At 46.3% G+C, this 20,546-nt stretch overlaps 1 protein-coding gene across 1 annotated transcript in view; it reads left to right on the top strand.

Moving 5' to 3' along the window:
* The window catches only part of BATF (basic leucine zipper ATF-like transcription factor), a 96,029-nt gene extending 80,833 nt beyond the window's left edge, over positions 1-15,196 (top strand). Inside the window, exon 3 of the mRNA XM_069638048.1 lies at positions 13,740-15,196. Coding sequence (XP_069494149.1) covers positions 13,740-13,937 — 198 coding nt within the window. The 3' untranslated portion in view covers positions 13,938-15,196. The remainder of the gene's footprint in view (positions 1-13,739) is intronic.
* The last annotated feature ends 5,350 nt before the right edge of the window (positions 15,197-20,546 follow it).

Below are 20,546 nucleotides of genomic sequence, written 5' to 3'. Positions count from 1 at the left end.
TATTCTTATTGAAATTTTCGAAGTAGCAAATAGTTCATTCCACAATTCATCATCTGAGCGCGTCAAGTAATGTGTTTGAGTTAACTTGTGTAAAACAGTTATCCTTTGCTTCCTCAACGCAACACACACAATTAGTAGATGTTTTAATGTCTCTTCCATTCCCGCAATTTTACAGAATCGACAATACGATGTATCACGATGGATTAGTCCCCTTCTCAATAAGATTTGATTGGTTGGCCATAAATTCATACGAAATCTTAGAATTTGACTTCTAAGTGCATTTGACGAACACTTCAATAGATAGTCAGCTGATTGACAAAAAATGTTATGACCAAAAGAAGGTCTATCAAAATCTTTTAGCAATAAGCATTTCTGTTGGGTGTGATGCCAATCCAGTTGGTATAACTTAAGTTTAGCTCTCGTTGGATTATTAAGCAAAAGATCCAACAAAATATTTGCTTCAGACAAGTGAGAAAGTACACTATCTCTCCAACTAGATGGGAAGGAGTGTGGGGACAGCAGTAGATAATTGGCCAGTATTGAGAGCAAATTATTTGTGGCAAGGCCCAATAAACATTTTCGAAAGAGACAGCATCTCTTCCAAGAGACTTGAATATGAATTGATAAGATGCCCAATTCAAATCGCAAGAAAGCGGTTGGTGTTGAGTTAGGAAGTTTGAGTACTTTTTTCCAGAATTGAGCTTCCGCTCTATCCCAATACAGTTGCTTATCAGGAGGCCAAGATTCAGCACCATAGGTAATAATGGGGATAAGTTTCTGTTGGAAAAAGGTTAAAACATGTGCACAAGAACATTTACCAAACTTAGCCTGGAGAATCTTGGCCTGAGAAATTAAAGTAAAGAGTGTACCAGTTATGCTAGCTTTATGAGGGGTATTGGAAGGAGAGTTGCTAAATGTCAAGATATTTATAGTCGGTGACTATGGACAGTTTTTTATTCTGAAGGACCCACTCATAATGTTTAGATTGGCTCGATTTATTTTTCCCCAGTTCCATGATTTGGGTTTTCTCTAAATTAAACATTAGATTATTTTTGGCAGCCAATGTTTCTAGTTGATTAAGTAGAGACTGCAGGCCACTTGGAGTTTGTGAAATGAGAACCAATTCCTCAGCATAGAGAAGCCATGCGATGACTTGATTACGAAGCTTTGGGGCATAATTTATTATCCTCAGAATTTCAAATCCCATATCAAGGATGAATAAGTTAAACAAGGTTGAAGCTAAAATACAACCTTGCTTAAGCCCACGTTTAATGTGGATTATCTCTGATAGTAGTCCGCTCAAATTAAATTTGACCTGCATTGTTGTATTTGTATGCAGGAGATTTATCAGTGAGATGAGAGATTGTGGGCAGCCAAATTTCAGCAATTTATTGATTAATAGTTGTCGGTCTACAGAGTTGAAAGCGACTCGAAAATCTACAAAGGCCAAGTACAAGGGTTGGCATCTTGTTGGGTAAGCTGATTTGATAGCATTAAGCATGGTAATATTAATAGAGGTCCCAAGGCCCGCAACAAAGCCAGTTTGAAAGGGATCTCTTCGATTTTCACTAATGGCCCATGTATTAAGATCTCTCAGAATGATGCGGCTGTAAATCTTCCCAGGCGCATCAGGAAGCGCTATGGGACGATAACTAGCCTGCATCGTGCGATCACCTTTTTTGTATATTGGGACCAGAATAGCTTGGCACCAAGATGTTGGAATACGTTGTTTCACTTGAATGGAGAGAAAGATGGTGTATAGAATGTTTGCCCACAATTCAGGGTGCTGTTTTAGAACAAAATTCGAAAGCCCATCCGGTCCAGGGGCTCTGGAGGAGCTGGCCTTATTTATGTAAAATAGCACATTTTCTCGATCGAATTTGAGAAGGAAAGGAAAATCAATTGGTTTACACGGTGTTTGACCTGAATGCCTCTGCCTTGAGCTTAGAGGTCACACTTCAATGTACTGTATGGAGTGTCTGAAGTCTGTTATCTTTTGATTATTGAATAAAACTGTTCTTTTAAATGTTTCATGCATCTTGTCAGAGATTCTTTGACTTTTCTGTTCAAACGTTTTACATGCTTCTTCTCGCAACCTGTTTTCAAGTCTCTTGCCTCTTCTCATATCTTAGCAACGTATGCGCTTTCCTTCTCTTGGCTAGGCACTGTCATCAGATTTGCTTCCTTCGTATTCACAGTGCACTAAATAAGGTTCCTAATATTCACATAACTTAAAACCTTGCTAATGCGCGTAACTGTAGATCACTTCTTATCACTCGTCCTCGCGTGTCTGCGGGTTAGCTCTTCGTCACTCGACACGTTCACAGAGATTACAGAAGCTCAGACTGCGGTTTAGCTCTTTCTCACTCAACACATTCACAGAGATTACCGAAGCTCAGTCTGCGGGTTAGCTCTTCCTCACTCGACGCGTTCGCGGAGATTACCGAAGCTCAGTCTGTGGTTTAGCTCTTTCTCACTCGATGCGTTCACGGAGATTACCGAAGCTCAGTCTGCTGGTTAGCTCTTGCTCACTCGATGCGTTCACAGAGATTAACAAAGCTCAGTCTGCTGGTTAACTCTTCCTCACTCGACGCATTTACGGAGGTTACCGAAGCTCAGACTGCATGTTAGCTCTTCCTCACTCGACACGTTCATGGAGATTACCGAAGCTCAGTTGACGCGCTTGTATCGAACCGTCTCCGTCCAAAAGCCACACTCACAGACCCGACAAACATCTGACAGGAATCCAACTTCCTGGTATCACACCCCCAACACACACTTGTGTAAACGGGTCCTTTTGCCCAAACACTCGCAAATGCTTCAGCGGCTCGCACACTCTTCACAGGACAAGGTCATACACGAAAAACCCTGTACGCCTCCGTTCAAATGTGTGCCGCTCTGAATTTCAAAATATTGCATGTAAATACCTTTTGTACAGATTTCTGCTTTCCATAGTATGCTCAAACTTTAACTTTGCCACATTTAAACTTTTTAATCAAGAAATTATTTAAAATGTACTACTTGTCATCTTACTCTAGTTGAATTAGATTCAAATGAATTTTCCTGAAGAAGACCAGCCCTTGTCTGTGTCCCGCTGGTTTCTGCTGAAATGTAGCTGAATCTGCTTCTTTTCAACTGTAATATGAGATGTCTTTTCCTCTGTTCTTCAATACTTTTCTCTGGATCTCTGGTTGCTGTGACCTTCTTAGTTGTTGTTCAAGATTCTAAACTACCTCACAGAGACTCTGTAGCCAATCAGTGCTGACTGACATCCCCACCATCTTGAATAGGGACTACTCCAGCATCCTACAAAGGTAAGGTTAAGGGAAAATAATGTAATACCAACACCCCCACACTCAACTATAGGATTTTATCCTTGCTTTCTCCTGCACCTCAGGCTTTCTTTGAGCACCGAAACCCTTCTCTCAGAGAAAATAATCAGCGGGAACCTGACAGTTGGGCGTCGTTCTATTCCACAGTGTAGACTGACAAGTTCAGTAGCATGTCCTGAGTGATTTCTTCGTCTCCCACCAGTATTCTGACCTTGTGACTCTGTTTCTCTAAATTTGAGGCATGAATTGTCTGCGCCCTTTTGATTTGGTTACTCTTCTTCCCTGGCTTCATTTGATGTTCAGGGATTTGTGGGAAGACGGGCAGGTTTCACAAACATTTCTGTGCGTCATTTGATCTCTCTTTAGGTTGGATCTGTTGGCTTTTTGCTTTCTTAGGCACCAGTGTCTTTCCTTGTCTTTTCCTCCTTTTTGTCAGAAGGTTGGGTAATTCTCTGCTGGTGAGACACATTCGTTGACTCTTTCGTCTTTAGAGTCGTCTGCGACCTGTTCCCTTTCCTCAGGTGCTGCCAGGGTTAATTGATCTCTCTCTGCTAATGGATATCTTCTCTCAGTAACTTTCAATACTGTGGACATTCTCAGAGAGGGCTCCTCTGCGAGATCCGTATTTGAGTTTGTCCCAGCTTGCCTATGCTGGTGAGAATCCATGATTATGGGAGAGTTTGTTACATCAATGATCCTTCTTTCGGCATTCTTTCTCTCAGTTGCAGTTATGCTCTCAGAGGTGCCAGGGTGTCCGGGAGTAGATTTGCACTGGTGTCCGGCTCCCACTGCGGTGGGAGGTGCCCTCTCAGCACCAGTTCTTATAGCAGTTATGTAACCTTCCACGAATATCATTTTAGTAAGAAGCATCGCCAACAAGGTGGCTTGGTCTTTCATGTTGTCATTGATTGATTCATACAACTTCAAGAATGGGGCCATGGTAATCGTTAATGCAGACATGTTGAAATTCTCATGCTCAAGGGGTTTAACCTTCTCTTGGGCCGGCAGGGCCTTGGTCTTCTAAACTTCACTTCCACCTCCGAAGTTTAGAGTCAGGAGTTGAAGATAACACTGTCTCCTGAGGAACTCCTTGAGGTGAAATGCCTGTTTTCGGAGAGGTGATGACCCTTCCAAGTTCAGACAAAATTCTCTCTAGTTCCCCCAATGGGTCTCCAAGTCCCTCTGTTTTGTCATTTTCTACCATTGCTACAACTGTTTTCACAGAGGGGGCCAATTGACCTGCATGAACCTTTTGTATCAGACGTCTTATTTGCTCTATGTCTGTTGTCAGTCTTTTCTCCAGGTTCATTATCTCTGGGCAGATCGCAGGTGTACTGTGTGTGGCATCACTTTACCAGCACTGGCATAGGGGGTACAAACAGTGGCGGCGGGTTGGGCTGTATGTAGAGAAGGATAAGGGTCACGGACCAGCAAACAAGGAGATATCGTATGTGTATATGCCTCTTCCTTCACTCTCTCTAGTATTTCTGCATCAGTACCTCACCCAAGCCACTAACCTGCTTCTCGTTGCCCTTTGGCATAGCTTTAGGGAAGTAGGTTGTGATTTCATCCAGTCTATGGTTTTCAATAGGTTTTGAGAAATGTATTACCTCCCCACATGGCAGAAGGTAAGCAGGGGGCAAGCTCACTTGGCGAGACGATGAACACGAGGGCAAGGGCACGGGCGCTCTGAATCAATAACACAAGCCCCAATCCCCACACAGACCGCGTCAACACACCGAAGCAAAGTTCTGCACCATGCCCTGAGCCCGAAGCCAGGTCTCGTTCGTTTCCCATGACTTCTGCCCCCTGCTTCGGACTATTATCAGAAGCTGTATGAGCTGCGGCTATAACAGTACACAAGCCAATGTACGAGTGCTTTCGTAGTTATTTCGCTCATATTTCAGTTTGAGTTGAAGGAAGTTGCTTGCACAGGGCATTGTTGTAATGTTGGTTCTTAATGGCCTTAGCTGCTTCTGAGGCAGCTTCCGAAGCGATGTCAATGACACCAATAAGAACGTCAGTCTCATCAATGGTATCTCTAGATATTCTTGCATTCTGGTTGCCAAGCTTGTCTCTGGGGGGTCAGTGGTTCTGTATACAGGCTGCGCCCCTCCATGTTCGGTTGCTCCTTAGGCTGTAGACGTTGTAGCCGCTGTCTGCCTTCGTCCCCCAGTCCTCCAGTGGGCCCGCTCCCCAGTCCTCCAGTGGGCCCACTCCCCAGTCCTCCAGCAGGCTGACTGCACTCTGCTCCACACTCTTCATGCTGTGCTTCGCGCCCAGCAGCCTTAAAGAGCAGTGCGCATCAGCTCTTGGTTGAAGCCTAGGGAAAGACGCCTCAGTCAGTCATCAGAAAACAACAGGGCAGCCACCATGACTGCAGAGTGACTGCTCTCTGCGCCGCACTCTTCATGTCCAGCAGCCTTAAAGAGCAGTGCGCATCAGCTCTTGGTTAAAGCCTAAGGCAAGACGCCTCAGTCAGGCATCAGAAAACAGCAGAGCAGCCACCATCACTGCAGAGTTACTGCACTCTGCGCCTCTCTCTTCACTTTTTGCTATTTATGGGGGACAACAGACCACAGACCCCAGTGTCCACTGATGGCTATGGAGCACTAAGTTGGCTGTACGATCTCATTTCTAGTTCCCAGTGTGCAGTCAAGGAACTATATCCTCATCTCCTATCACTACAAATCCTTTTTTAAAAAATGTTAAAAAAAAACAATACAGGTTCTTGCAGAGATAATATATTCATTGGACTATCAGGGGATCTGTAACCTTTAGCTCCCCAGGTGTTTTAGACTACACCTCCCATCGGCCCTAGCAGCATAGTCAATGGTGAGGGATCACGGGGGTTGGTGTACTAAACACCAGTAGACCCACAGGTTACAGACCGAGGGCCAACTCCTTATTTATCTCTTCTAGTTTTCAAGACCACGGGGGTGCCTCCCTCATACAGTAATAGTAACACTGAAACAGAACCTTCATTTGCAGAGGTGAACAGCTTGAGAGCAAGTGAACTCGAGGAAGTTAGACATTAGCATCTGATTGTGTGTGAGAGAAAGGGGGAAGTTTATACACGAGAGTAAAATGCATTTGCCCAGCGGGCATCATTTCGCCAGTCATATACACAGCGAAGAGCAGTTTCATTACAGTGAGCACAAGAAAGAGATGTGTGTGCATTTTATGCCCTAAAGGGGTCATGAGAATGTCGTGTAAACATAAATTCGGTTTGAGTACGCCTCCAATGGGAGGACGCTAAAGGCTGAGCACACGGTTACACAGTGCTGTGAAATGCAGCTGTGCTGTAGTCAAGGACCCACAAGAGAGTGCTAGTGGGGTGTCAAGGTACCCGTTGCTGAGCCGCTTGCAAATGAATGGGCCTGCTCTTACCGTAGGGGACAAAGGAATGTAAGAGAACAGCCTGAAGAACTAGGACAAGCATGTTCCTAGCGACGAAGGGGGAGGCTCTCAATGTACCTCGTGGAGTGTCGAGTTCGGGGGTCGCCAGAAAATGAAGTGTGACAATCCCGAATATAATACAGAAAAAGAAGAAGCAAATCTAATCTTGATTCTGTCTCCTAAGCCAGGGGTCTGCAATCTTGTCTCTCTCCAGAGGTTTTGGACTACGGCTCCCATCAGCCCTAGTCAGCGCAGTCAATGGCCCCTGTCCTAGGCACAGAACTGGCTCCTCTACAAACCTAGTACTGGCCCTTCTTGGGCACGGGCCTGGCACAGGACCAATTCTACCCCCAGCTTGACCGGAGACCCGACTCCAATGGGCTGAGCTGGCACTGACCGAAAGCCCCCACTAGCATTATGACCTCCCACCTGTTAGAAGAGGGCCATTGGGATTACGGTCACCACATGGTGGTATCGGTGATAGTGAAAGCGCGTGCTTAGTGGTGGAGACTAGAGACGGCACATATTGTCAAAGCATATCGCTATTGGTGATAACTGTTTGATTCGGAGTTATTGGCAGGCGCTCGCTAACGACCCTTGGATATCAAAGCAATTACCGAAACACATACAGAATATAGCAACAGGGGCTCGACCAAAGAAGATCAAAGCATTACCTGTAGAACATGTAAAAAGAATGGCCAGCTTTTCATTTTTTGTCTAGAACATAGCAGGTTTTTAGTTAGCAGGAAAGGGCCACATGCAGCCCGCGCGCAGAACGTAAATGAGCGCCCCATAGCCCGCACATATCTTATTCATGGGGCAACTACATGCTGTTAGCCCTTCGATCATGTGAGTCTATTAGGTGAATACGTTCTGAATCTCGGTTTGCGATGCATTGGGGACTTCCTTGCAGTACCATAGTCAGTCGATTCTTGCGCTTATAGTTGCACGTGGGATCTGTTCTAGAGGATCGTGCTCAAGAAAGGGGTTCGCCTGTCGAACAATGTAGTGCTAGTGATTTGATTTGCATGTTTGGACATTGATAAGGATGACCCAAGGAAGCCATACACCATGGTGCTCATTTTCCTCAAATGAGTAATTTGAGAGGGAGGAGCTGTTACGTGTTGACATACACGTCTCCCCGCCACCACATTGTTGGCATTTGCAGGGCGAAGTGCAAAAGTGCACGGCAAAAGGCACATGCGTACGCCCCTTTTGTCCTGCGATGTGCAAAGTGAGTAAACGCTGCCTTTCATGCTTGAATGCTAGACAGCGTTTACTTTTAATTGTGAGCACTGCTTGCTATGCGAGCATGGCAAGGTAGGCTCACAATTACAATTCAAGCCTGCCCAACATGCTTGCATGTCAGGCAAGGGTTAATTTCAATTGTCAACACTGCTTAGCATAGCAGTGTTCACAATTACAATTAAACCCTACCCCTAAATGCTGCCTGCCATGCAAGCATGGTAGGTAGCATTTACAATTTATCCCTGTGGGTTCCGACTGCTTTATGCTGGTGAATAAAGTTAGCGGACCACATAGGGATCTCAAACATTTGCACCAGCATGAAACTCAATGCCGGCACAAATGCTGGAGCATTTGTATGGTGGAGAGGAAGGGAGGTGGTGGAAGCACAAGTTTCGCCCCTCCTCTACTTCATACAAATTAATCAAAATGGGGTATTATAGCGAAGAGGAAGGTGAGGAGGACAGAGTCCTTGAGGGATTTGTAGGTTTTATCACATCTACCTCCCTTACCCACATTGCATCTCTCTTGGCCAGATCCAACAACCCCTCCATATATAACAAATCCCCAAGGATCCCAAACCCTGTTACATTCAGAATGACCTCTCCCAGAATCCCTGTTTCCTATGTCCTACCCGAATACTCCCGGTCATTCTCCTTCTCATAACTCTGATTATTATTTCCCGCACTCCCAACCTGCTCAGATTAAACACTACCGTTCCCACAATCCCCCTCGTTTATTTCATGATAATAATCCTGGTCATTCCCGTTTGCTTCACAAACACTACCAATATCACCCTTCTGAATTTACCAACCCCCCAAGGGCGAAGAATATAATTTATCATGACAAAACCCCCCTTTTTGCCCACAAACACTTTCTCACCCCGTGGAAGACAGCAGACTAACCCTAGATCTATTTACCTGCCTATCCCGACACAAAGGTCAGGCAGAGTCAAGCAGTTAACCAGAATCACACACACCTGACGGCCCTTTTCTTTCCCCACATGGATAAAAGGTGGAGGACAAGAGCACAATATGAGCAAGGCAGACCGCACGGCGAGAGAGCTATCCAAGCACGGCAGTTCAAGAGGAGGAGAAAGGCGGCGAGAACCGAAAGGGTGACAAGAAGTGAAGCGACCCTGTCATTTCCGAGCGAGGCCTGCGTAACCTCGGTGGAAGGAATTGTAAGACCGCGAATAATAGCCAGCATGTATTGCAGGAGATGTCAACGGTACACAGGGCCCTCTTCCGCTGATAACCAAGCCATGGAGAGACGCCTGCCACCGTGATACCGGCTTGGACTCCAGAGACAAGAAAAGCTAAGCTGTTCATCACAGCCAGTGAGTCGAGGGGAAAGCCGATAAGAAACCGAACTGTGTTGAACTAAAGTAGAAAATTGCTAATTGGAGAAAAGTACAAAGAACTGTTAATGTGATTGAAGAAAGTACAAAGAACTGTTTATACGAGAGGGGAAAACCAGCTAAAGAGGAGTGCGTCACCACGTGGGTGATCACTCGAGAAACGCTGGGCGATTACCCTATGGTTGAAAACTACTGTTACCAGAAGGCCTTAGGAAACGCGAGAACGTGGTCAAAGTGGTCATACAGGGGTCTAGCAAAATCCTCTGTACAGTCAAAGGTCTTTGACCGGCAGATGATGGTAAAGCTAAGGGAAGTGAATCCTGCATTGTAAGAAAAGTAAAAGGAACTGTATGATTGGCAAAAGTTGGCAAGAGTGCACCCGACGGAGGGATGCCGATGAAAAGGGGCGAAGCCTAAAACCCTGATCAACAGTGTGTTGACAAAGGTGAACCCAGCGGAGGGATGTCCACAGTGAACTGTTTAAAAGGACATTGGTATTTGTGAAACGTGGTTTAAAAAGACATTAAAACTCCTGAACGTAACAGGTGAAAGTATTTGTGAAAAGCCGTAGTGAACACAACAGAGGGAGGCAAACAATCAAAGATCAGAGCCCGGAAGAGGGTGATCCAAGGGTGAAAAGCCATCACCCACAAACCTGTGAATGCAACAGAGAAAAATGCCACAGAGAAAATCTTTTGAATTCATGCCAGAGTGAACCCGATAGAGAGAGGCTGATTTTCGATAGGGGTCTGAGCCCAGAAGAGGGGGGCCCAGGGGTGAAGAGGTACCTCCCAAGTACAATCAGAGAAGAATTTTGGAACTTTTGTTAACCTTTTCTTTGTTATTTTTGAACCCGTCAAACACTGGGAAGCAAGAAGCTTAACTACCGAATGCCCTCATATTGCTAAATAACATTTTGTGGAACTGAGCCCGGAAAAGGGGAATCCAGGGGTGGAAGGTCATCATCACCCAATGTGCATACATCAGGTCCCCGGAGGCAAGAGACTTTTTGTAGAAAATAGACTTAACCACCAAAGGTCCTGTCGTTTCATGCTAGGAAGCTCGAGAGTGTGTTGTGTTGTGCTCAGGAGTCCTGCCTTGTCCCTTGCTCAAAACATGGGGAAGGGGGACTCCCGGCTAACACATCCTGACTTATCATTTGTGAGCACTTCTTTCTTTCTTGTGAACCTCATCCCACACTCTTTTGTATTTAGTTGTAAGGAGTGGCAATATTTTTTTTAGTATAGGCCCTTTTATTTGACAAGACGCCACTAGGACTGCCTTATTATTATTTGATGTTCGTAGCTTGCCCCCATTTTAGGTTTAGGTTTAGATTAGGCGTTTTTGCAACCTGCATTTAAGGTTTAATAAACACCCTTGAACTGTGATAACTTGTGTCTGTCGTACTGTTGCCAAGATGAGTTCCTTACAGGAACCAATCAAACGGACCTGCTGGATCCCAAGATCAATAATAACATACCACCCCTGAATACAGCCCCTGAGAAGTACAAATACCTTAGACTTGCACCGCAGAAGATCTTTCATCGCTGGGCAGGAAAACCAATCAAACGATAAGCTCCAAACGCCGCTTTCAGAATACAGTTCCTTTGGGGAGCAATGGGAGTAGCCGAATCAATAGAGCCCTTTACTTTCTCACACAGATTTGGCCTTGTCTTTTGGAGCCTCCTTCTGACTCAAGCATGTGCTTTGTGGTGAGCTGGGATTCGTAGTTTCTTTGCTTGCCAGTGGTCTGTGGTCTGCCACAGACGTGTCCAGAGCAGACCGTGTGGGTGGTCCTAGTCGAGTCTGTCAAAATGAAAGGGCCTATACTAATACCCCTAATGCCGATCCTTACTTCTAAATACAAATAGTGTGGGAAACAATGTTATGCAAAAGAAACGTGTTCAAGAAATTATATGCCAGGATATTCAAGCCGTTGGCTTCCCTTCCCCATGTTTTCAGCACGGGACAAGGCGGCACACTGAAGCTTAGCTCAGTCTCTGGCTTCTCTAGCACGAGGATGCAGCTCAAAACTTCAACATCATGGCCTTCTGTGCCAAAGTCTCTATGCCATTCAAAGTCTCTTATTTCAGATGGTTTGATGCAACACGACAAACATCAAAGTTCCTTTCTTATTAGGGTTTCACATGTACAAATTCTCAGGTGATTTTCTGTTCAGCCCGGGCCCCCCTGTGCTGGGCTCAGACCCATTTTAACACAAAGCTTTCAATTGATCTCCCTTTGCCGGCTGGGACCAACTTTGTCTACTTTGCCAAGCTCCCTTTACTTCTAAAACCAAAGACTTTCGACTGTAGGAAGGATTTTGCTCAACCCGTCGCACGACCACTTCGATTCACAATTACTTGCTCTCTTGTTGATATAACCTCTTTCTCACTTTCACTTTTGCCACTTCTCAGCTGGATACCTTACAGAGATCTTCGATTGAGCACCCACACCGTGGCGGACCACTCTGTCAAAGTTATTGTATCTTGCTTTGAAAGTTCAATCACTCTACAGCAGATCAACTTTACTTGCGTCTTTTATCACACCCATTTTAACAATGTTCATTCCGGTGCTCGCAATACAATACTGCTGCTTGCAAGCTTGGCTTCAACACAGACCGGTCTTGTATCAGTCTCCCCATTTAACCGGCTGTGTTGATTTCACTGATGCTGCTATGTTCTTGGTGCCAAGGTCAGTACCACGTTGGCTCATGCTTCTCCCTGCCTTAATTTTTGGCGCAGGAGGGTGCTGGGATCTCCGACACAGAGTTCCTAAATATCCTACTTGGTAGGATGGGGTGACGGTGTTATAGGGAAGGGGGTACCGCATCTCACCATCTGTTGTCCCACTCCCCGAAGAGCCCTCACCCAGGTGATCCTCCCGCACTGGTCCAGCTCCAGGAACTGGATCCAAAAGTGATGGCGTGTCCTGGCCACCCAGATGACAGATCGCTGGGGACTTCTGGTTTCTCACAGGGGTCACTTTATTCTTCTTTGTGTCCACCCGCACTGCATCATGGAGCACATGTTTCTCTTAATGCTTCAGTTACATCATCATTCTTAAGTATTTTCATATTGTTTAAGCATAGATTCATACATCTTCGTTGGGATATTCTTTTGCTGTTATTAGACTTTGCTTAACTTACACCCATGTTGCGCACCATTTTATTGATAGCTGCTTTCCGACAACTCGGCAAGTGACATCCTTCTTGATAGGTTTCCTCCACTGTTTCAACATGAGGGTATATTCTGAATGGCTGCCTGAGTGCATATCGATTTTCGTATAGCCGACGTGGTTGCATAAACTTGTGCATGGGTTCCCAATTGTGGCTCCTCGTCTATCATTCAAATAGGGTGGGGTTGAGGGGGCGTTAACTAGGGAGAATGTGTCCACTTGCTTCTCTACATTGGAATGTAACCCTGCACCATCATATTCTTCACATGCATGCACTAGATAAAAGAGATAAATTGCAAAATCAATCTAGTTGGGCCCAAATATCCTAATGTATGAGTTCTCCCCCTTTTCTCTGCACTGTACAAATGGGACCGCATTTATGTCAGCATGACATTTTCATGCTGGCATAAATGCTGTAGATTCCTTTGGAATCCACCTGCTTTTTACACTGGCAGAAAGCAGGCGGATGCCATAGGGATACTTTGCAGCATTTACTTCATTTGCGCTTCACAATGCAAAAGGGAGGCGGGACATCGATTTTGCCTCCACTTAACACCAACCTTTTTCCAGAGTACAAATGATGAAAATCGCACAGAAATGCAAGCGTAACAGGTCTCCTGCGCGTAATTTACTGGGTTTCTCAAAGATGTGCCCCCGTTTGTCTGTTCACTTGGACAGATATGCTGCACGTGCCGTGTTCTCACCTGCTGGCTGCACTACACCTGAAATGGTGTATGCTTGAAATGCTTCAAGATTGCAGCCCAGCAAGGGTGCATTTAATAATAACGAACAAGTGAAAAATGCCTTGTTGGAACATTGGAATGCTGGCTGATCCTGGGCAGATAATGCAGCATAAGAGGGCATTAATGGCTGGTGTAAGTCTTCTATCTCAGCATTGCAATGTTTCTACTTTCTCTTTACTTGTTTGAAACAGAACTTTCTACCCTCATTGAGTGGAAAGTTCTAGTTGGTAAAGGCCCCCACTTAGATGATAGAAAAGTTCCTTTTCAACTAAACTCTTTCTACTGGATGTTTTTCCCCCCCTTTTTTTCTCACCATGCCACTGAAGTCTATTGATGGGGGGCACAGGAGGAAAATCCCAAGCAAGACACCAAATCCACACACATTTGGTGCGCAGTGTCGCAAGGGGCCACATGCAGTCTAGGCTAGGCGTGCGACCTTGGCCCCTCTTGCCCTTTGACCTTGATGTTTTTTGTGTTCTACAGGAAAGCGAAGGCCTGGAGCGGGAAAACAGCGCACTACGCAAGGAGGTGCGGCGACTGACGGAAGAGGTGAATTATTTCTCGTCGCTGCTGAGCTCCCATGAGGCGCTGTGCACGTTGCTGCCCCCAGGGGCTTCTGAGGCAGTGTACGGGCCACGCACATTTCAGCCGCACATCAGCTCGCCCCGGTTCCAGCCCTGACTCGAAGGAGTGATGCCTGTGTTCAAGGAGAGATTTCTCACGGATGTGCCCCTTCTACTTGCACTTCCCGCTCAAATAAGAAGGGTACAATGGTCCTAAAATGAGGGCACTTCAGACAAGGGTGCACTAGTGGCGATATGCTTGAGCGTGACGGTGCTTTGGGGTTGATAGAGGGAGGGGGTAGCACAGAAGGTTGCTTCAGATGTCCTCCCAGCCTATGCCAGGCATCAATGAGCGATGGACCAGAGAGGACCTTGCATCCCATGAGAGGGGCAAAAGAGGCGGGGTCGCCTGCAGCAAGTGGCTGGTGATGAACCTGCAACGGGGGTGATCCTTTGCAAGTGTGCATTTGTTACCAACTAAAGATGAACGGAAGAGTGGCTATAATACCCCGTCTTCTGTGACCTCTGCTAACCTGTGCCAGCAAAGAGAAGCGCCGTGTCTGAACCCTGCGCCTGCGGTGCAGTGCAGGCGGGAGCCTTTCTGCATGGACATGTTTCGGCTGTGGTGCAAAGCTGTTTTGATCTGTTGGTTGGGGTGTCAAACTGCACTTGCTTGGGTGCTGTGGGGCCATGCGGTCCTTACCTGCGTTTGCTTTGGCCTCAATGCACCTATTGTGGACATTCTACGCAGCAGTTCTACGTTTCAAGGATTGGCACAGCGCTTCTCGGCGTGGTTACGGTTCGGCTCTGGGAGTTGGTTCTTGATCTTGCTGCAGTATAGTTCGTCTATACGTGTACAGGTGTATCGCCAGCAGTATCCGCGAGGATGTGGAGCACGATGCCGCTCAGCTATTTCTCTCCCTCCCTCTTTTACTTTATCCGAATTTTTCCTGTGACATCTATTCCACTAGTAACCTAAGATTTGGAGATCAGCTGTAGGGAAGTGGCGAATGACGCCGACAAAAACAGTTCTCATTTCCATTTACCAGTTTATATCTAAGCGTATATCTAAGTTGTCAGAAAGTACTGTCTTTAATAGTGTAATCAGAATGGTAAGTTCCCCTTTGATAAATTCAGTCAATTTCCCAGAATGCAATTCCTTTCTCTTTGTCGGAATTCGTTTTATGAAATGGATTTTATCAAATATTGTGTACATATTTGAAATTCTGCTTGAATTCGTTTTATAAAATGGATGTATCTTATCTTGAATGTTTTGTTTTAATGAATGTATTGTTTTGTCTATGGAATTTGAATAAAGTCATTATTTGACTACATGTACAATAAGAATAAAATAAAATTCCTTTCTCCTCCTCAGAATATTCAATGGACACTCAAGTACTTTAAATACGTTTCCTAGAGTGCGCTCCTCTCACAATCTCGTATGTACGCTTTCGTACTTTGACTACTGTGGTGAAATGCCTACAGCCAATCTTAACTGGAGAGCTAAGGCAGGGGAAAGCCAAATAATATCTTGGAATAATCATCAGGTGACCATACGAGTGGCACGGGAGGCTATAACACCTCAGGCTACCATCTGGAACACAGGGTTCTTTCTCTGTTGGGTTCTTTGGTTAGCGTTCCCACAGGGTTCTTTCTCTGTTGGGTTCTTTGGTTAGCGTTCCCACAGGCTTCTTTCTCTGTTGGGTTCTTTGGTTAGCGTTCCCACAGGGCTTTCTCTGTTGGGTTCTGTGGTTAGCGTTCCCACAGGGTTCTTTCTCTGTTGGGTTCTTTGGTTAGCGTTCCCACAGGGTTCTTTCTCTGTTGGGTTCTTTGGTTAGCGTTCCCACAGGGTTCTTTCTCTGTTGGGTTCTTTGGTTAGCATTTGCCCGGAGCAGGAGCTCTGTGCGCTGCACGAGCAGTGAGATCAAACTACATCCGTTGCCAGCTGACTGAGGTAAGCCAGATGGCCAATACCTGACTCCTGACAACAAGATTTGTTTGATTATTCTTAGCGCTCCGGCGCGGTAATCACTTCACATCCTGCCGCAATTGTCAGGTATGCTCTAATTCCTGAGTTTATGTGAATTACTGACTGCAGTTACCAACGCCATCACTAGCCCCCACGAGGCTCAATCTAGTCCAAGATGGCAGCCCTGCATATGCGGCATCACAGCTGCAGTTTCAAGTTGCAGTAACTGCGCTGCCATTGGTGGAAGCATCTTACTTCCACACCAATCCTCGACCAAAGGTGTGAGCCGGCCCACCCTCAGGACGGGCCAGAGCAGAAAGGGTGCTGCCTGTCCAAGCCTGTCCACAAGCCATACACGCCGTAAGCCAGAACCTCTGTCCAGTTTATCCCAGTCAATTCTGGCCTTAGATGTTTGTTTTATTTGTTTGTTTTATTCGTATTTATATAGCGTACAACAGCCCAAGGACATCGTGGCACTTGTTACAGTACAAAGCTTAGTTACTTAGTTACATGGTCATTAGCAATATATATACAGGTTGCAATATAGTTACATAGTCATTAGCAGTATATATACAGGTTACAATATAGTTATATTACATTTGTGTTATATTACAATATACATGGCAGAAGTGGAGGAGGCAGTCCTTCACTTGCTAGTTGAAGAGAGTGGTCTTGAGGTTGTTGCAGAAGACAGAGATGGAAGTTTCAGCTCTAAGGGTGGCAGGGAGTGAGTTCCAGAGTTTCGGTGCAATATAGAAGCCTAGACCTCCCGCTGTGGCTCTCTTTATGCGTGGTATGTGTAGCTGGTTGGTGTACTGAGCTCTGGTGGGGCGAGTGGATGTGGTCCTTGATATTGCTTCAGATGGGTATGCTGGAGCGGTTTTGTTGATGCATCCGTGAGTGATGGTGAGGATTTTCAGAGTAATACAGTCTTTGACCTGGAGCCACCGGGCTTCATGTCTGGCGTGGGATATTTGGTCTCTTCTAGGGATGCTCATGACGGCTCTGAGGGCATTGTTTTGTGTGGTTTGCAGTCTGTGAATGTTTTTGGCAGAGGTGCCAGTTAGGAGGGAGTTGCAATAATCCAGTTTGGCTCCTATAGTTGCTCTAGCTATGGCCAAGCAGTTGGGGGTGGATAAGTAGGGTTTAATGGCATTGATTAGTTTGGTGCTGAACGCTGATGCAGAGGCTATGGCGCTGACTTGTTTGTTCATCAATAGATTTGCATCAATGTGAACACCTAGAGTCTTGACAGAGGATGATACGGAGACGGTTGAGTTGTCTATTTTGAAGTTGTTGTATTGAGGGCTTAGTTTTGATAATGTGGTTGTCTGGCCCAAGATGAGAATTTCAGTCTTCTCCCCATTAAGACAGAGGCGATTGATTGCCATCCAAGCTTAGATAGTGGCATATATGTTGTGAAGGGCCGCGGCGTCTTGGTGATAGAGTCCAGATAGGGTAAAAGTACTTGAGTCTCGTCTGCATAGTTTGTATATGCAACACCCATGAAGTCAAGTAGGTCGAAGAGGGGTTTTGTGAAGAAGTTATAGAGGGTGGGGACTGTACAAGATCCTTGGGGGACACCGCAGTTTATAGTGATAGGATCTGCGTTAGCTGTGTCAGAGTAGACCTTCATGGCTCTTCCTTCAAGGAAGGAAGTGATCCAGAATGCTGCTTCATGTGGGCTGCATGGGTGAGGTGGGTGGTGAGTGTTTGGTGATCTACCAGGTCAAAAGCAGCTGTTAGATCGAGAAGGAGGAGCAAGGCAGGTTTGCCTTTGTCCATGATCTGTGAGATTTGATTTTTTAGGTCTAATAAGGCGGATTCTGTTCCATGCCCGACACGGAAGCCAGATTGTCCTTTGCCTAGTATGGAGTTAGCTTCTATATATGATTGGATCTGGATGTGAGCTGCTTTGTCCAGGATTTTTAGTAGGGACGGGACTGTCGTTATCGGTCTGTAGTAGTTGGGTTGCGCTGGGTCAAGTGTGGCCTTTTTTAGAAGTGGCCGCACCCAGGCTTCCTTGAGATTGTTTGGGACAGTTCCTGTCTGGAAAGATGCGTTAATGAAGGCAGTAATCAGGGGTGCTAGGTAATTGGCGCATTCCTTCATGATTTTGGGAGGGCAAATGTCTGCTTTAGAGAGGGATGGTTTGAGGTTTTTGATGAGATTAAGGACCTCAGGTTCAGTGACGTCTCTGAAGGAGAATTGAGCGTGATTGTCCAACTTACGCGACTAAGGTAACCTGTCATCTCTCATATGGTCACGCCATAGGTGTGTTTACATGCTTCTACCTATCTACTGCCATGAGTATACCTTGTTACTGCCATCACCTCCTGTATCTCACGCATAAGGCAAACACTGCACGTTAACCAGTATACAGCATAATTCCATTTCTACTCCCAATATACCTACCTACCTGCCACTTGATTACGGACACTTGAAGGCTCCTATTTGCTCCATACTACACTGTAATTACATGATTATGTGTCCAGTACTCTCTGTCCGAAGTTCACTACTGCCAGATGTATTATAATTGTGTTTTAGGACCTGTTGCCCTTACTCTACCAGTGCTGCTCCAAGCCTTATTGTGACTATGCGCTCAGTATTCGCTGCCTTTATCTAGGTTCTTTGCTGGGAAGGGAGTTTTGGGATAGGGATGCTTGCCCCAAATGTACTGTAATTGTGCCTGTAATCTCACCAGTGCTCCTAGCCATAGTATGATCATGTGCTCAGTACCTGCGGCCTCATAAATTCCCCACTTGTTCCCAGAGGTAGAGTACCAGACTGTACCCAATACTTATTGCCAGTTGATCCTGTTCAGCCCTCCTCAAGACACCTGAATCCTCACTTGTGCCCCCCTGTCATGAGCGCTACTCCCGAGGAGCCAAGACTGGCCCAGCGTCCCCGGAAGCAGGCTCATCATCCACACCCCCGGTTCCAGCAGACCCCTACAGGGGCCCTTTGGACCATGTCCTGGCGCCTCTGGCGCCAGGCTCATAAGGAACCACAGTCCCGGCGCCATGGGCGCCGGGCTCATATTCTTAAAGTGTGAAGTAGTGATTGGGTGGACTTACCTGTGGCAGACCATGCTGCATACTCACCTAGAACAATCCAAGCTGGGTGAAGTCCCAGCCACTGGCTGGGAGGGACCAATCCTCTGTTACAGGAACTCTTTTCTTACCTGGGTGGGGCTGATGCTAATCCTCTGACACTGGAACTCTTTTCTTACCTGGGTGAGGCTGGAGGAAGAATACGCACCAAAGCACTTCTCCACTATTTAAACCACGCCCGATAGAATTCACGTGCTTCGCGTTATTCTGCAACAGCAGCAGGATGCTCACCGAGTCGGCTCCTGCATTCCAGGTCCAGACACACCCTCAGCTTCTCGAGCAGCAACCTGTGGATGAAGAAAAGGCACAGGAACATCTACTCACCAGAATTCAGCCACAAGAGTCCAGTCTCCGACAACCTGCAAATAAAGACATAAGGTTAGAAAACGGGCAACACGCTCGCAGCTGCGCTCGCTTACCTTATCCATCCGTGATCACACCGGAGTTCACCGCGGCCTTCGCTTCGGCAGCATCCCAGCACCTGGAAGACAAGAGACATTGTTAGTGGTGTCCGAGCCGAAGGGTTCGCAACTCAGTTATACTTACGCGCTTCTTCACGCGCAGCAGCGGCAGCATCACCCTCAGCATTTCGGCACCTGAAAGGAAGGAAAAGACATTATCAGAGGCGCCCATTTGGAAACGGCCACAATTCAGTTATACTTACGTGCCACCGCACATGCAACAGCGGCGGCATCGCCCACAGCATCTCGGCATCTGAAAGACAGAAAAGGACATTATAAAAGGGTGCTCCTTCAGAAGCGGCCTCAGATCTTCTATACTCACAAGCCTCTTCTTGCACAGCAGTGGTGGTGTCGCCAACAGCTCCTCGGCACCTGAAGGACTATTACAAGCCACAAGAGGACACTGAGCCTAAACACTGAAATCATCCAGTGACGTAACTGGATTCCACGCGCCCCTGCACCAGAAGCAGGATGGAGAGCTCAGCTTTACTAAACCAAAGGTGAGAGTTCGTGGAGACCAGTCGAGAACCAAGAAGTGGGAAAAGCAGAAGATTGGTGGGAGAACTTATCCAACCAGCTTGTAATTACCCCTTTTTCTTCCACCTGCAGAAAACTCACCTTACAAGCCAGACAGTCAATATTCGGAGGTCCTGCCCAGAGCGTCTTCCGAGTTCTACGCCTCATCATAGTCATAGAAGCAACTGTAGCAGTCCAGTTTGGGTCAGCGCCTCCGTGGGAATCAGGTGAGCGTTACACCACCCGATAGCCACTTCGTCCTATACCAATTAGGGACGCCACTTATTGCCCTGATACCTGAATAGGTTCCATTGCCTGATGCTTTAAATTGGTTTACTTATCTTACCTACAGGCCTACCCCACGCCTAGCTCATCACTTGATTATTATGCCAAAATTACATAATATGTCCACCCTACTTGCTGCTATTACACTCCTTACATCTAGCCCCTTAGAGAACCGTGCCCGGTTGCTCCACTCAGCGAATGTGGTACAACGTACACCTATTCTGACCAAAATGGCAATCAATAACCTCAATATTGTCCAACCCAACCGCTCACCGGCATTAGGCTATGGTCCCCATGCCACCCAACCATGCTTGACAAATGACAGAAACTTTAAACTCCGTGCCAGACTCAACAAATTGCACGATCCACTTACGAGATCACTA

This window comes from Ambystoma mexicanum, chromosome 14 (assembly GCF_040938575.1).
Source record: "Ambystoma mexicanum isolate Mex_15411 chromosome 14, UKY_AmexF1_1, whole genome shotgun sequence".
Taxonomy (NCBI): domain Eukaryota; kingdom Metazoa; phylum Chordata; class Amphibia; order Caudata; family Ambystomatidae; genus Ambystoma; species Ambystoma mexicanum.
The sequence above is the reverse complement of the archived record's forward strand: the minus strand, read 5'-3'. Positions and strand labels throughout refer to the sequence as shown.